At 45.9% G+C, this 17,650-nt stretch overlaps 1 protein-coding gene across 6 annotated transcripts in view; it reads left to right on the forward strand.

The window, feature by feature from the left end:
• LOC118206293 overlaps positions 1-17,650 on the forward strand; it is a 130,636-nt gene that overhangs the window by 102,210 nt on the left and 10,776 nt on the right. For 4 of the 6 annotated variants that reach the window (XM_035378786.1, XM_035378785.1, XM_035378788.1 and 1 more), the window contains one exon: positions 16,963-17,258. In XM_035378786.1, coding sequence (XP_035234677.1) covers positions 16,963-17,258 — 296 coding nt within the window. Of the gene's footprint in view, positions 1-15,748; positions 16,180-16,422; positions 16,535-16,962; positions 17,259-17,650 lie in introns of those variants that run through there. The other 2 variants (XM_035378787.1, XM_035378789.1) reach the window with 2 other exon arrangements.

Consider the following 17,650-nt stretch of genomic DNA (forward strand, 5'->3'; position numbering starts at 1 on the left):
AGAGATGAATGGCAGAATGTTCAAATCTATAGAGAGACCAGAGTACTGCTGCTAGAAGACAGACCATTGTGACATCACAAGGGTGAGAAGACAGAGCATTGTGACATCACAAAGGTGAACATTCCGCCATTCATTCTCTATGGGAAAAATTGCCCACAAAAATTCAAATTTTTCAAAAACCGTCCACCCAAACTTTCCAAAAAGTAATAGCACACCATTCCCGATCAGGCCGCTCGATTTGACATATTGCACGTGTATGTGGTGCGAAAACTCTGGGAGGAGTAGCGGTCCAAAAAATGGGTGGAATAATAATAATAATAACTAGACAATTCCTGCAGAAATTGTGAAGTGTGGTTGCCGCCAACGCAAAGTCGACTTTGTGCTGAACGGTGTGAACAGTGGTAGGTAGTTGCTATGATGTCTGAGGCAGTTGCTAGGGTGTTGCTAGGTGGTTCTATAGAGTTCTAAGTAGTTACATGGAATTCTAGGCGGTCGCTAGGGTGGTGCTAGGTGGTTGCTATGGAGTTTCAGGTGGTTGCTATTGAACTCCAAGTGGTTGGTAGGGCATTGCTAGGTGGTTGCTAGGGTATGCTAAGTGGTTGGTAGGTGGTTGCTATGGAGTTCTAGGCGGTTGCTAGGGTGTTGCTAGGCAGTTGTTATGGTGTTCCAGGTGGTTGCTAGGGTGTTGCTAGGTGGTTGCTATGGAGTTATAGCCGGTTGCTAGGGTGTTGCTAGGCATTTGCTATAGAGTTATAGGCAGTTGCTAGGGTGTTGCTAGGGTATTCTAGGTGGCTGCTAGGATGTTGCTAGGTGGTTGCTATGGAGTTATAGGCGGTTGCTAGGGTGTTGCTAGGGTGTTGCTAGGTGGTTGCTAGCATGTTGCTAGGTAGTTGCTATAGTGTTGCTAGGCAGTTGTTATGGTGTTACAGGTGGTTGCTAGGGTGTTGCTAGGTGGTTGCTATGGAGTTCTAGGTGGTTGCTATGGAGTTCTAGGTGGTTGCTATGGTGTTGCTAGGTGGTTGCTTTGGAGTTATATCTGGTTGCTAGGGTGTTGCTAGGCATTTGCTATGGTGTTCCAGGTGGTTGCTAATGTGTTGTTGGGTGGTTGCTATGGAGTTCCAGGTGGTTGCTTGGGGGTTGCTAGGGTATTCTAGGTGGTTGCTATGAAGTTATAGGCGGTTGCTAGGGTGTTGCTAGGCAGTTGTTATGGTGTTCCAAGTGGTTGCTAGGGTGTTGCTAGGCAGTTGTTATGGTGTTCCAAATGGTTGCTAGTGTGTTGTTGGGAGGTTGCTATGGAGTTCCAGGTGGTTGCTTGGGGGTTGCTAGGGTATTCTAGGTGGTTGCTATGAAGTTATAGGCGGTTGCTAGGGGGTTGCTAGGCAGTTGTTATGGTGATCCAAGTGGTTGCTAGGGTGTTGCTAGGTGGTTGCTATGGTGTTCCAGGTGGTTGCTAGGGTGTTGCTAGTTGGTTGCTATGGAGTTCTAGGCGGTTGCTATGGTGTTGCTAGGTGGTTGCTAGGGTGTTGCTAGGTGGTTGCTATGGAGTTCTAGGCCGTTGCTAGGGTGTTGCTAGGTGGTTGCTATGGAGTTCTAGGTGGTTGCTAGGGTGTTGCTAGGTGCTTGCTAGGGTGTTGCTAGGTGGTTGCTATGGAGTTCTAGGTGGTTGCTAGGGTGTTGCTAGGTGGTTGCTAAGGTGTTCCAAGTGGTTGCTAGGGTGTTGCTAGGCAGTTGTTATGGTGTTCCAAGTGGTTGCTAGGGTGTTGCTAGGTGGTTGCTATGGTGTTCCAGGTAATTGCTAGGGTGTTGCTAGGTGGTTGCTATGGAGTTCTAGGCGGTTGCTATGGTGTTGCTAGGTGGTTGCTAGGGTGTTGCTAGGTGGTTGCTATGGAGTTCTAGGCGGTTGCTATGGTGTTGCTAGGTGGTTGCTAGGGTGTTGCTAGGTGGTTGCTATGGAGTTCTAGGTGGTTGCTAGGGTGTTGCTAGGTGGTTGCTATGGAGTTCTAGGCGGTTGCTATGGTGTTGCTAGGTGGTTGCTAAGGAGTTCTAGGCGGTTGCTAGGGTATTGCTAGGTGGTTGCTATGGAGTTCTAGGTGGTTGCTCGGGTGTTGCTAGGTCGTTGCTATGGTGTTCCATGTGGTTGCTAGGGTGTTGCTAGGCAGTTGTTATGGTGTTCCAGATTGTTGCTAGGGTGTTGCTAGGTGGTTGCTATGGTGTTCCAGGTGGTTGCTAGGGTGTTGCTAGGCGGTTGCTAGGGTATTCAAAGTGGTTGCTAGGATGTTGCTACGTGGTTGCTATGGAGTTTTAGGCGGTTAGTCGGGTGTTGCTACGCAGTTGTTATGGTGTTCCAGGTGGTTGCTAGGGTGTTGCTAGGTCATTGCTATGGTGTTCCATGTGGTTGCTAGGGTGTTGCTAGGCAGTTGTTATGGTGTTCCAGATTGTTCCTAGGGTGTTGCTAGGTGGTTGCTATGGTATTCCAGGTGGTTGCTAGGGTGTTGCTAAGTGGTTGCTATGGTGTTCTAGGTGGTTGCTAGGGTGTTGCTAGGTGGTTGCTATGGAGTTCTAGGTGGTTGCTAGGGTGTTGCTAGGTGGTTGCTATGGAGTTCTAGGCGGTTGCTATGGTGTTGCTAGGTGGTTGCTATGGAGTTCTAGGCGGTTGCTAGGGTGTTGCTAGGTGGTTGCTATGGAGTTCTAGGTGGTTGCTAGGGTGTTGCTAGGTCGTTGCTATTGTGTTCCATGTGGTTGCTAGGGTGTTGCTAGGCAGTTGTTATGGTGTTCCAGATTGTTGCTAGGGTGTTGCTAGGTGGTTGCTATGGTGTTCCAGGTGGTTGCTAGGGTGTTGCTAGGTGGTTGCTAGGTTATTCTAAGTGGTTGCTAGGATGTTGCTAGGTGGTTGCTATGGAGTTATAGGCGGTTGCTAGGGTGTTGCTAGGCTGTTGCTAGGTCTTTACTGAGTCCAATGATGCGACCCATTGTTCTCTTTGACAAACGGTTCAAAAGTTATGAAATATCAAACATCGGCCAATCAGGAAGCGGGGCAACGCTGATCTACACCAATGGACAAAGGACTCTCTACCATGTCCAATGAGGCATTGTACAATTTGAGGGCAATTTTTCCGCATAGAGATGAATGGCAGAATGTTCAAATCTAGAGAGAGACCAGAGTACTGCTGGTAGAAGACAGGGCATTGTGACATCACAAGGGTGAGAAGACAGAGCATTGTGACATCACAAGGGTGAACATTCCGCCATTCATTCCCTATGGGGAAAAATTGCCCACAAAAATTCAAATTTTTCAAAAACCGTGCAACCAATCTTTCCACAAAGTAATAGCACACCATTCCCGATCAAGCCGCACGATTTGACATATTGCACGTGTATGTCGTGCGAAAACTCTGGGAGGAGTAGCGGTCCAAAAAACAGGCGGAAAGAATAATAATAATAACTAGACAATTCCTGCAGAAATTGTGAAGTGTGGTTGCCGACAACGCAAAGTCGACTTTGTGCTGAACGGAGTGAACAGTGGTAGGTAGTTGCTATGATGTCTGAGGCAGTTGATAGGGTGTTGCTAGGTGGTTCTATGGAGTTCTAAGTGGTTTCATGGAATTCTAGGTGGTCGCTAGGGTGGTGCTAGGTGGTTGCTAGGGAGTTTCAGGTGGTTGCTATTGAGCTCCAGGTGGTTGCTAGGGCATTGCTAGGTGGTTGCTAGGGTATGCTAAGTGGTTGGTAGGTGGTTGCTATGGAGATCTAGGCGGTTGCTAGGGTGTTGCTAGGCAGTTGTTATGGTGTTCCAGGTGGTTGCTAGGGTGTTGCTAGGCATTTGCTATGGAGTTATAGGCAGTTGCTAGGGTGTTGCTAAGGTATTCTAGGTGGCTGCTAGGATGTTGCTAGGTGGTTGCTATGGAGTTATAGGCGGTTGCTAGGGTGTTGCTAGGGTGTTGCTAGGTGGTTGCTAGCATGTTGCTAGGTTGTTTCTATAGTGTTGCTAGGCAGTTGTTATGGTGTTACAGGTGGTTGCTATGGTGTTCCAGGTGGTTGCTAGGGTGTTGCTAGGTGGTTGCTATGGAGTTCTAGGTGGTTGCTGTAGTGTTGCTAGGTGGTTGCTTTGGAGTTATAGCTGGTTGCTAGGGTGTTGCTAGGCATTTGCTATGGTGTTCCAGGTGGTTGCTAGTGTGTTGTTGGGTGGTTGCTATGGAGTTCCAGGTGGTTGCTTGGGGGTTGCTACGGTATTCTAGGTGGTTGCTATGAAGTTATAGGCGGTTGCTAGGGTGTTGCTAGGCAGTTGTTATGGTGTTCCAAGTGGTTGCTAGGGTGTTGCTAGGTGGTTGCTATGGAGTTCTAGGCAGTTGCTATGGTGTTGCTAGGTGGTTGCTAGGGTGTTGCTATGGCGTGTTAGGCGGTTGCTATGGTGTTGCTAGGTGGTTGCTAAGGAGTTCTAGGCCGTTGCTAGGGTGTTGCTAGGTGGTTGCTAAGGAGTTCTAGGCGGTTGCTAGGGTGTTGCTAGGTGGTTGCTATGGAGTTCTAGGTGGTTGCTAGGGTGTTGCTAGCTGGTTGCTATGGTGTTCCAAGTGGTTGCTAGGGTGTTGCTAGGCAGTTATGGTGTTCCAAGTGGTTGCTAGGGTGTTGCTAGGTGGTTGCTATGGAGATCTAGGCGGTTGCTAAGGTGTTGCTAGGTGGTTGCTAGCGTGTTGCTAGGTGGTTGCTATGGAGTTCTAGGCTGTTGTTATGGTGTTGCTAGGTGGTTGCTATGGAGTTCTAGGTGGTTGCTAGGGTGTTGCTAGGTGGTTGCTATGGAGTTCTAGGTGGTTGCTATGGTGTTGCTAGGTGGTTGCTATGGAGTTCTAGGTGGTTGCTATGGAGTTCTAGGCAGTTGCTATGGTGTTGCTAGGTGGTTGCTATGGAGTTCTAGGCCGTTGCTAGGGTGTTGCTAGGTGGTTGCTATGGAGTTCTAGGCAGTTGCTATGGTGTTGCTAGGTGGTTGCTATGGAGTTCTAGGCCGTTGCTAGGGTGTTGCTAGGTGGTTGCTATGGAGTTCTATGTGGTTGCTAGGGTGTTGCTAGGTGGTTGCTAGGGTGTTGCTATGGAGAGTTAGGCGGTTGCTATGGTGTTGCTAGGTGGTTGCTATGGAGTTCTATGTGGTTGCTATGGTGTTGCTAGGTGGTTGCTAGGGTGTTGCTATGGAGTGTTAGGCGGTTGCTATGGTGTTGCTAGGTGGTTGCTAAGGAGTTCTAGGCCGTTGCTAGGGTGTTGCTAGGTGGTTGCTAAGGAGTTCTAGGCGGTTGCTAGGGTGTTGCTAGGTGGTTGCTATGGAGTTCTAGGTGGTTGCTAGGGTGTTGCTAGGTGGTTGCTATGGTGTTCCAAGTGGTTGCTAGGGTGTTGCTAGGCAGTTATGGTGTTCCAAGTGGTTGCTAGGGTGTTGCTAGGTGGTTGCTAAGGAGTTCTAGGCGGTTGCTATGGTGTTGCTAGGTGGTTGCTAGCGTGTTGCTAGGTGGTTGCTATGGAGTTCTAGGCTGTTGCTATGGTGTTGCTAGGTGGTTGCTATGGAGTTCTAGGTGGTTGCTAGGGTGTTGCTAGGTGGTTGCTATGGAGTTCTAGGTGGTTGCTATGGTGTTGCTAGGTGGTTGCTATGGAGTTCTAGGTGGTTGCTATGGAGTTCTAGGCAGTTGCTATGGTGTTGCTAGGTGGTTGCTATGGAGTTCTAGGCCGTTGCTAGGGTGTTGCTAGGTGGTTGCTATGGAGTTCTAGGCAGTTGCTATGGTGTTGCTAGGTGGTTGCTATGGGGTTCTAGGCCGTTGCTAGGGTGTTGCTAGGTGGTTGCTATGGAGTTCTATGTGGTTGCTAGGGTGTTGCTAGGTGGTTGCTATGGAGTTCTAGGCGGTTGCTATGGAGTTCTAGGCGGTTTCTAGGGTGTTGCTAGGTGGTTGCTATGGAGTTCTAGGTGGTTGCTAGGGTGTTGCTAGGTCGTTGCTATGGTGTTCCATGTGGTTGCTAGGGTGTTGCTAGGCAGTTATGGTGTTCCAGATTGTTGCTAGGGTGTTGCTAGGTGGTTGCTATGGTGTTCCAGGTGGTTGCTAGGGTGTTGCTAGGTGGTTGCTATGGAGTTATAGGCGGTTGCTAGGGTGTTGCTAGGCATTTGCTATGGTGTTCCAGGTGGTTGCTATGGAATTCTACATGGTTGCTAGGGTTTTCTAGCTGGTTGTTATGGGTTGCTAGGTCGTTGCTATGGAGTTAGAGCCGGTTGCTAGGATGTTGCTAGGGGGTTGCTATGGACTTCTAGGTGGTTGCTAGGGTGTTGCTAGGTGGTTGCTAGGGTATTCTAGGTGGTTGCTAGGGTGTTGCTAGGTGGTTGCTAGGGTATTCTAGGTGGTTGCTAGGGTGTTGCTAGGTGGTTGCTATGGTGTTCCAGGTGGTTGCTATGGTGTTGCTATGTGGTTGCTATGGCGTTATAGCCGGCTGCTAGGGTGTTGCCAGGCATTTGCTACGGTGTTCCAGGTGGTTGCTAATGTGTTTGTAGGTGGTTACTATGGAGTTCTAGGCCGTTGCTATGCAGTTCTAGGTAGTTGCTATGGGGTTGGTAGGGGGTTTCTATGGAGTTCTAGGCCGTTGCTAGGTCTTTACTGAGTCCAATGATGCGACCCAGAGTTCTCTATGACAAACGGTTCAAAAGTTATGAAATATCAAACATCGGCCAATCAGGAAGAGGGGCGAGGCTGATCTACACCAATGGACATAGGACTCTCGACCATGTCCAATGAGGCATTGCACAATTTGTGGGCAATTTTTCCCTATAGAGATGAATGGCAGAATGTTCAAATCTAGAGAGAGACCAGAGCACTGCTGCTAGAAGACAGACCATTGTGACATCACAAGGGTGAGAAGACAGAGCATTGTGACATCACAAAGGTGAACATTCCGCCATTCATTCTCTATGGGAAAAATTGCCCACAAAAATTCAAATATTTCAAAAACCGTCCACCCAAACTTTCCACAAAGTAATAGCACACCATTCCCGATCAGGCCGCTCGATTTGACATATTGCACATGTATGTGGTGCGAAAACTCTGGGAGGAGTAGCGGTCCAAAAAATGGGTGGAATAATAATAATAATAATAATAATAAATAAATAATATGTGCAATAATAATAGTGTAGTTGCCCTAAGGCAACCACACTAACTAGACAATTCCTGCAGAAATTGTGAAGTGTGGTTGCCACCAACGCAAAGTCAACTTTGTGCTGAACGGAGTGAACAGTGGTAGGTAGTTGCTATGATGTCTGAGGCGGTCGCTAGGGTGGTGCTAGGTGGTTGCTATGGAGTTTCAGGTAGTTGCTATTGAGCTCCAGGTGGTTGCTAGGACATTGCTAGGTGGTTGCTAGGGTATGCTAAGTGGTTGCTAGGATGTTGCTAGGTGGTTGCTATGGAGTTCTAGGCAGTTGCTATGGAGTTATAGGCAGTTGCTAGGGTGTTGCTAGGCATTTGCTATGGAGTTATAGGCAGTTGCTAGGGTGTTGCTAGGGTATTCTAGGTTGTTGCTAGCACGTTGCTAGGTGGTTGCTATAGTGTTGCTAGGCAGTTGTTATAGTGTTACAGGTGTTTGCTAGGGTGTTGCTAGATGGTTGCTATGGTGTTCCAGGTGTGTGCTAGTGTGTTGCTAGGTGGTTGCTATGGAGTTCTAGGTGGTTGCTATGGTGTTGCTAGGTGGTTGCTTTGGAGTTATAGCAGGTTGCTAGGGTGTTGCAAGGCATTTGCTATGGTGTTCCAGGTGGTTGCTAGTGAGTTGTTAGGTGGTTGCTATGGAGTTCCAGGTGGTTGCTAGGGGGTTGCTAGGGTATTCTAAGTGGTTGCTAGGATGTTGCTAGGTGGTTGCTATGGAGTTATAGGCGGTTGCTAGGGTGTTGCTAGGCAGTTGTTATGGTGTTCCAAGTGGTTGCTAGGGTGTTGCTAGGTGGTTGCTATGGTGTTCCAGGTGGTTGCTAGGGTGTTGCTAGGTGGTTGATATTGAGTTCTAGGCGGTTGCTATGGTGTTGCTAGGTGGTTGCTAGGGTGTTGCTAGGTGGTTGCTATGGAATTCGAGGCGGTTGCTATGGTGTTGCTAGGTGGTTGCTATGGAGTTCTAGGCCTTTGCTAGGGTGTTGCTAGGTGGTTGCTATGGAGTTCTAGGTGGTTGCTAGGGTGTTGCTAGGTGGTTGCTATGGAGTTCTAGGTGGTTGCTAGGGTGTTGCTAGGTGGTTGCTATGGAGTTCTAGGCAGTTGCTAGGGTGTTGCTAGGTGGTTGCTATGGAGTTCTAGATGGTTGCTAGGGTGTTGCTAGGGTATTCGAAGTGGTTGCTAGGATGTTGCTAGGTGGTTGCTATGGAGTTCTAGGTGGTTGCTATGGTGTTGCTAGGTGGTTGCTATGGAGTTCTAGGCCGTTGCTAGGGTGTTGCTAGGTGGTTGCTATGGAGTTCTAGGTGGTCGCTAGGGTGTTGCTAGGTGGTTGCTATGGAGTTCTAGGCGGTTGCTAGGGTGTTGCTAGGTGGTTGCTATGGAGTTCTAGGTTGTTGCTAGGGTGTTGCTAGGCGGTTGCTATGGAGTTATAGGCGGTTGCTAGGGTGTTGCTAGGGTATTCTAGGTGGTTGCTAGGATGTTGCTAGGTGGTTGCTATGGAGTTATAGGTGGTTGCTAGGGTGTTGCTAGGGGGTTGCTAGGGTATTCTAAGTGGTTGCTATGGTGTTGCTAGTTGGTTGCTATGGAGTTATAGCCGGTTGCTAGGGTGTTGCTAGGCATTTGCTATGGTTTTCCAGGTGGTTGCTATGGAATTCTAGGCGGTTGCTAGGCTGTTGCTAGGCAGTTGTTATGGTGTTCCAGGTTGTTGCTAGGGTGTTTTTAGGTGGTTGCTATGGTGTTCCAGGAGGTTGCTAGGGTGTTTATAGGTAGTTGCTATGAAGTTCTAGGTGGTTGCTATGGTGTTGCTAGGTGGTTGCTATGGAGTTATAGCCGCTTGCTAGGGTGTTGCTAGGCATTTGTTATGGTGTTCCAGGTGGTTGCTATGGAATTCTAGACGGTTGCTAGGGTTTTCTAGCTGGTTGTTATGGTGTTGCTAGGTCGTTGCTATGGAGTTAGAGCCGGTTGCTAGGATGTTGCTAGGGGGTTGCTATGGAGTTCCAGGCGGTTGCTAGGTCTTTACTGAGTCCAATGACGCGACCCATAGTTCTCTATGACAAACGGTTCAAAAGTTATGAAATATCAAACATCGGCCAATCAGGAAGGGGGGTGTGGTTGATCTCCACCAATGGACAAAGGACTCTCTACCATGTCCAATGAGGCATTGCACAATTTGTGGGCAATTTTTCCCCATAGAGATGAATGGCCGAATGTTCAAATCTAGAGAGAGACCAGAGTACTGCTGCCAGAACACAGGGCATTGTGACATCACAAGGGTGAGAAGACAGAGCATTGTGACATCACAAAGGTGAACATTCCGCCATTCATTCTCTATGGGAAAAATTGCCCACAAAAATTCAAATTTTTCAAAAACCGTGCAACCAATCTTTCCAAAAAGTAATAGCACACCATTCCCGATCAAGCCGCTCGATTTGACATATTGCACGTGTATGTGGTGCGAAAACTCTGGGAGGAGTAGCGGTCCAAAAAATGGGCGGAATAAATAATAAAGAATAATAATATGTGCAATAATAATAGTGTAGTTGCCCTAAGGCAACCACACTAACTAGACAATTCCTGCAGAAATTGTGAAGTGTGGTTGCCGCCAACACAAAGTCAACTTTGTGCTGAACGGAGCGAACAGTTTCTGTAGCATGAGCAGAGACATAGTATGGTATACATGATATAACATCACGGCAACGAGTTCATTTGCAACACACGTATTCAGAGCTAAATTAACCCTTCATCAATACTTGAGATCAGCGATTTACTCACGGTATGCTGTGACGAGTGACGGCGAATCATAAAGCTAGCTGGCCACTTCAGAGGGTCTTGGAAAAACGTTATATCTGCACTGCACAACCGCTCCATTTTAAAAAGCAAGACAGGGCTAGGGAGATTAATGTGACTGATTTATGGTTTTACGTTAAGTTCAGCTCATTTTTACCATTCAAATAAAAACATTTAACTGTGCTGCAATTCAGAGTTTAATCTGTTACCTTAGATACGAACTCATAGACACAGGATAGCCTACACACGTGCTGTTGACGGCGTTGTTCCAGTTTTCAGTACAGTCTGGCTTGTTTGAGAATTCGTTTATTCAGTAGCTGAGAGCATAAGCTTTCTAACCAGGTATAACAGCACGTCTATTTTTGTTTTTTTAATATCGTTTTTTTAGGTCAACCGAAAGCTATGTCATCATGTCATAGAACGTATTCGCTCTTTGTTAGCACTAGCATGCAAATACGCAAAGTCTGGCTTGTTTGAAAATTCGTTTATTCAGTAGCTGAGAGCATAAGCTTTCTAACCAGGTATAACAGCACGTATATTGTTGGTTTTTTTATATCGTTTTTTTAGGTCAACCGAAAGTGCTCTCATTATCGCATTAAAGCCGTTCACTGTTTGTTAGCACTAGCATTCTAAGACGCTGCATGTGACGAAACGTCGTCAACGAATTAGCGTAATGTCTCGTGAAATACTATTATTATTGAGGACTTCTGGTTATGCCTAAGCCATATGTTTGTTGATATACCTAGCTGACAGCGTTTTCATTTGTAATTTTTCATTTTGAATATCGTTCTTTCACTTCCGCAATCAGCTATTTCCTATCCTGCCTGCTGAGACCGTAGGGCTGACCGCATCACGTGTGCAAAGCCGACCAATGCTGTAACTTCACCGTTCGCATATGAATTACGTCACCTTCTCCATTCATCTCTATGGGGAAAAATTGGGCATAAAAATTAATATTTCTCAAAAACCGTGCAGCGAAACTTTCCACAAAGTAATAGCACACGATTCCCAAAGAAGCCGGTCATTTTGACATATGGCACGTGTATGTGGTGTGAAAACTCTGGGAGGAGTAGCGGTCCAAAAAATGGGTGGAATAATAATAATAATAATAAATAAATAATATGTGCAATAATAATAGTGTAGTTGCCCTAAGGCAACCACACTAATAAATAATATGTGCAATAATAATAGTGTAGTTGCCCTAAGGCAACCACACTAATAAATAATATGTGCAATAATAATAGTGTAGTTGCCCTAAGGCAACCACACTAATAATAGTGTAGTTGCCCTAAGGCAACCACACTAATAATAATATGTGCAATAATAATAGTGTAGTTGCCCTAAGGCAACCACACTAATAATAATATGTGCAATAATAATAGTGTAGTTGCCCTAAGGCAACCACACTAATAATAATAGTGTAGTTGCCCTAAGGCAACCACACTAATAATAATATGTGCAATAATAATAGTGTAGTTGCCCTAAGGCAACCACACTAATAATAATATGTGCAATAATAATAGTGTAGTTGCCCTAAGGCAACCACACTAATAATAATAATATGTGCAATAATAATAGTGTAGTTGCCCTAAGGCAACCACACTAATAATAATATGTGCAATAATAATAGTGTAGTTGCCCTAAGGCAACCACACTAATAATAATATGTGCAATAATAATAGTGTAGTTGCCTGAGGCAACCACACTAATAATAATAATAATAATAATATGTGCAATAATAATAGTGTAGTTGCCCTAAGGCAACCACACTAATAATAATAATAATAATATGTGCAATAATAATAGTGTAGTTGCCCTAAGGCAACCACACTAATAATAAATATGTGCAATAATAATAATGTAGTTGCCCTAAGGCAACCACACTAATAATAATAATATGTGCAATAATAATAGTGTAGTTGCCCTAAGGCAACCACACTAATAATATGTGCAATAATAATAGTGTAGTTGCCCTAAGGCAACCACACTAATAATAATATGTGCAATAATAATAGTGTAGTTGCCCTAAGGCAACCACACTAATAATAATAAATAAATAATATGTGCAATAATAATAGTGTAGTTGCCCTAAGGCAACCACACTAATAATAAATATGTGCGATAATAATAGTGTAGTTGCCTGAGGCAACCACACTAATAATAATAATAATAATAATATGTGCAATATTTCTTTCCCTGTTTGCTATTTCGAAGTGTCGGCAACGAAGCGTTGTGGACAATGACGGAGGTACTAGACCTATAAAATCTTTCTGAAAAATGAAAACGGCACGAAAGTAGCCGCAGCCGCCTAGACAATAGTATGAGACTAAATTTTTTTGGCAGGCTTAGCATTGCTGAACAGCTAGGTGAAGGCTACAGGATTGGCATTAGAAGGCACAACGAAGAGATGACACATCCTGTCCAGAATAATAGGCTGTGTGAAATTTTGTGGAGCCTTTGAGTTGGCTTTGCGTGGCCACGATGAGAGTGAGAGCTCCGATAATCCCGGGATATTCCGTGGGTTGGTGAATTTTGTTGAACTTTAAACTTCAGAATTCACATACTCACATTTTGTCCAGCAGATGGCAGCAGAAGGCTCTATAAATGACATTGGAGTTAGCTAATATTTTCCTCCTCTTTTTATGACTTCATAGAATGTAACAGTGGCAGTAAAATGACTTTAGTAGTTCCATATTTAGAAATTGAGCTGTTGCCTGTTGGTAGCTTTAGGTGATGCAGGTGAAATGGGCATTTTGTCATCTCTACATATTATTTTATATTATTAAGGAGGGCAAAATATGTAGTGCTACTGGCCAGTGTTTAGGCAACATTACAGTGTGTTGTGTTGTTTTTAGATTTATTTATTTATTTATTTATTTATTTATTTAATTTAATTTTATTTGCTGAGTTATGAAGTGCTGCTTCAGTTTGTTTGTCCCCCCTAAAACTGCGCCCCCTCCCCAAAATTTTTATCACCAGCCGCTACTGGGTTGTACCAATTTGTCACCCTTCCTTTTGGGCTGTTTGGGGCCCCCGCTACGTTCCAATGCCTCATGGACCGGGTGCTGCGGCCCCACTCTCCATAAGCTGCGGCCTACTTGGATGATAAAATTGTCTATAGTGACATCTGGGAGCGGCATGTGGGGGCGATACTTGGGTCTCTGAGGTGTGCAGGGCTTACGGCCAACCTGAAGAAGTGTGCAGTTGGACGGTGGGAGGTATGGTATCTGGGGCACTACTTGGGCGGCAGGTAGGCGCATCCCCAGGTTGATAAGACAGTAGCTGTTGTGACCTGCCTGCGGTCCAAGACAAAAAAAGAGGTTAGACGGTTCTTTGGACTGGCAGGCTACTATAGGAGATTTATTCCAGCATTCTCTGAGCTGACCAGTCCCCTGACTGATCTGACCTTAAAGGGTGCCTCAGATTTGGTCCAGTGCACGGGGCGATGTCAGTAGGCATTTGAGAGGGTAAAACAGGCCCTCTATGGTGAACCGCTTCTTTATACACCAGACCTGGGTCAAATACGTATTGGTTTTGGTTTTTGTTTCATATTTTGTTTTGGTTTGCGTTTGTCTGCTGACGGACGCATTGAACAGCGGGCTGGGGCCCGTTTTGTCCCAGGAGGTTGAGGGGGTTGACCACCCTGTGCTGTACATTAGCTGGAAGCTGTCACAGTGGGAGGCAAAGTACAGCACTGTGGAGAAGTGTCTGGCCATCAAGTGGGTGGTCGCGCTCTCCACTATTATGTCCTGAGGAGGGGTGGTGTGGTTAAGGCACCATCTGCAGGCGGAGAGGTCTACAACCACGGCTGTTGGCAATTACGATTGATTGGTAAATGTTTATATGCTCTGCCTGCAGTGAGACCGGGGCCCTAGAATGAGAGATGCATGTGGGAGTGACGTGCTTTGTAATCCCCTAACTTACCGTGTGTGTTTCGGTTTGTTTGTCTACCGGCACACAATAAAACCCATGTGCGTCCCAGAACTGAGGATTGTTTGGTTTGTGGGGAGAAGGACTGAAGAACCTATTACAGATAACTTAGTTGCTTTTAAGTAAGATGCTTTTTACTAATGTTATTAGCTGTGCTAGCTGCTTTTAACTAATTTTAACATTAAAAGCAGCTTTTTGCAAGGGAGCACTGAAAACTTCTGAGTTCTTTTTTGTACAACGCACCACACAACGATGTTTCGGCATTTTATATCATCCACCACCTGCTAATAGTAACTCTTGTTTTCCCCCATCATGGGTGTGTCATTCATTGTGAGACACATTTTACACTGTCTCTATTATACCTTTCTACCAAAATGACAATTTACTTTTTATGGCAGCCTACATCTGCTGAAAATAGAGGTGGTTTTGTATACAACACATTCTGTACTTATTTTTGTACACAATATGACAAGAATTGGAACCAGGATTCGATAAGAACCAGATTTGATAAGCAAAATCAAAATGGTAACCTGAATCAATAAAATCTAAATGATACCCAATTAGGTGGGGCAGATGGGGTAATTGTTTTTGAAGTGGCTTGACATAGAGACTATCGTGACCTCTAGCTGGTGGAGGACTGAAGTGCCTTGCGAGAAAACAAGGGGCGACAAACCGGTGGCCCTATTCATAAGTGAAGTCAATATACATTTTTTAATCATTTATTGGAATGGTTACTTACATTATTCAAGCCCAATTTTAAAGGAACAGTTCTTCTTATAGCAGAAGGCGGTCCAGACACATAGCTGATCCCCCCCCCCAACTCCCCCCTCTCCAAGGCCTATTCCACTATGGAAGAAAGTTCAAAGAAGATGATATGAGGACTGACAATTACCTACTCCTGACTTTATTTGGGGGAGTGGGGTGGGGATGGGACTGGGTATTGTTGGTAAGTTATGTGTAATATATGCAGAGGTTTACATCATCTGAAAACTTTAGCAGTATGTAGCCTAAACTGCAGTCTCTAACAGTGATAAACCACCTATTTGCCTTGATACAGACTCTTCTGTACTGGCTTTCAATTTTTAGCTGTGGCGATGGGGCCTAACACAAAAAGGTGCATAACTCCTGAATGGATTCACAGATTTGCACAAGATTTTGTGGAAAGGTTGGTCATGAACCAAATAAGAGGTCACAGGTTTTTGTGTGAGGGTGTGTGAGGGGGCGTGGTGATGGGCGTGGTCTATCACAAAAAGGCGCATAACTCCCGAATGGATTCACAGATTTGCACAAGATTTTGTGGAACGGTTGGTCATGAGCCAAAGAAGAGGTCATTTGTTTGTGTGAGGGTGTGTGAGGGGGCGTGGGGATGGGCGTGGCCTATCACAAAAAGGTGCATAACTCCCAAATGGATTCAAAGATTTGCACAAGATTTTGTGGAATGGTTGGTCATGAACCAAAGAAGAGGTCCCGTGTTTGTGTGAGGGTGTGTGCACACATGGATGCATGTGTGCTGTCGCAGCTATTGTGGATTTGCGCTTGTTAAAGACTCTGTACCTTTATACACAATCCGTTCTTCATCTTTTGATGATCAATTTGATTTCACTTTATCAGAAACTGTGCTTGGTGTATTTATGCCAAACTATGTTCTCTGTGTATTTATGCATTTCCAGTCAGTGTGCCATTTACCTTTATACTACACTAATATCATACACTGTCTGTCCTGTTCTGGGTCTCTAGTGATGAGGAAAATAAAATGTAACATTGAACAGTGGGGTGCTCTGTGGTAGTAGAACTTGAGAAAAGCTTCACTTTGGACCCTTGGGGAAAAGAGGCTGAGTGTGCTGTGTGATATCTGTGTGATAATGCATCAGTAGAGAGAGGGTGCAAAAGAGAGAGCTGCTAGAATAGGAGAGATGGGTCAGGAGAGAATGAGTGAAAGAGAGGGTGGAGAACAGTGAGTAAGCAAGAAAAGGGAAGAGATAGCAAGTGAGAGAGGAGCAAGCAAGTTAGCTTGGGGAGCAATGCAGAGATAGAAAGAGAGAGAGAGGATGTGTACGAGAGAAAGAGAGACAGCAGCATTGAATTAAGAGGCAGCCAGGAGGGAAAGGAGGAGAGGGGAGTGACAGGAGAGAGTTGCGCAGGGGACAGAGACAGACCTGGGCAGTCAGATGGGATTGCTGGGTGAAATTGGGGAGGAACTTGGGGCGTGGTCGCAGCCCCACTCAGATAGACCTGCTACAGGACGTCCAGCCTTCGGACACAAGCCTTTGTGTTTCTGACAGGGGAGCACTGCCAGCATGCCCGTCATGAGCGGAACAGGGTAGGTGGACAGCTCACCGCTTTGTTCCTGATGCTTTATGCATTCGCAGAGCCTGGCTTTCCACTGCGGAATTTAGGGCTTATCCCAATGTGACCCTCGGGGAAATTCATTCTGCATGAGATAGACTAACAATACAGCTCTCTTTCTCTCTCTTGCTCTCTGTTATTCTCTTTTTTGCCTCCCTCTCTCTTTCCTTCCCTCCTTTCCTTTTTCTCTAGCTTTATGTCTCCCCTCCCTCCCCCTCACTGACTCTTCCTCCCTCCCTCTGACACTCTCTGTCTCTACCCTCCCTCTCCTGCTCACTTTGAGCAGGTCTGAGATGCACATGGAAATGAGGACAGATCCGGGGTGCCGGGTGAGACCCCGTCATTTTTCTGACAAGCTGAGAGCGAGACTGCAGGGCGCCTCAGAGGAAAAAGGAGAGCAGGGGAAACATAGCAATTTGGGAGTCGTTTATGCACAGCGAGGGGGTTTTGGAGGCATGAATTTCCCGCCACAGTACAACTGGGATGGATGCTCCGGCATGCAGCTGCAGAAACTATTTAGTGCAGAGATCTGCTTCCTGCAAGCTAGCTGAGTAAATTTACTTCAGTAGGAATGTCTGGCCTTGAAGCATGACCATGCAGGACTGCACTGGGAACAGCTGAATACTGTGTCCTAGGATGCTATGCTTTACCTGAACTGTTTCATTACCAAAATACCCATTAGGCAGCACATGTGTGTGTAAAGGGCGCATGAGCCAATGACTGTTGTGGCATAGCGTGTCTTTTGTGTGTTTGACAGGTTTTCCGTGAAGACAGACGTGGGTCTGAGACAGCTTCCGCCCTCGAAGGATGCGTGGAACTGGGGGAGCCAGAGGTCAGTCTCCGATGAGATGGCTCCAGCCGAGCAGGGCGAACTCAACACGCCACAGTTTGGATATCCCGGCTCGGTGGTCGGACATCTCAAAAAGGGTCAGCTTCCACCCCAAAAGAGCAGGTGTGCCGAAGGGAGGGGCAGGGGCGAGGAAGAGGACGGTCTTAGTCTGGCTGAAACCATGGTGATGACAGAGTCTCAACCTCTGCAGGTCTATCCAACAGGTGAGATGGACAGCTTTGAAAATTCTGGAGGGTTGTATTAAAACCAGGATAAGAATAGTATAAAACACATACAGGGACAACTGTATAGTACATTATTATATTGCACTATTTATGTCCTTAACAACTACTCTAATCTCAAGTCTCAGTGACAGTTTGGATGATAATAATAGGGACGATAGATAAATTAAAAAAGCTACATACTTTAAATGGTGAATAGCAGTAGAAATTTCAGGAAGGTGAATGGTAAGTTGTACGTTACCTCATACTGTACCAGGCTAGATGGCATGCTAAAGGTGGGGTGATGGCTAGCCTGCCAGCTGTGGAGTTAAAAGTAACAGCTAGAGTTTGTTCTTTTGTGGTACACTGCTTGCATCTTCTCTCCACTGCATACA

Source organism: Anguilla anguilla, chromosome 10, assembly GCF_013347855.1.
Source record: "Anguilla anguilla isolate fAngAng1 chromosome 10, fAngAng1.pri, whole genome shotgun sequence".
Lineage (NCBI taxonomy): Eukaryota > Metazoa > Chordata > Actinopteri > Anguilliformes > Anguillidae > Anguilla > Anguilla anguilla.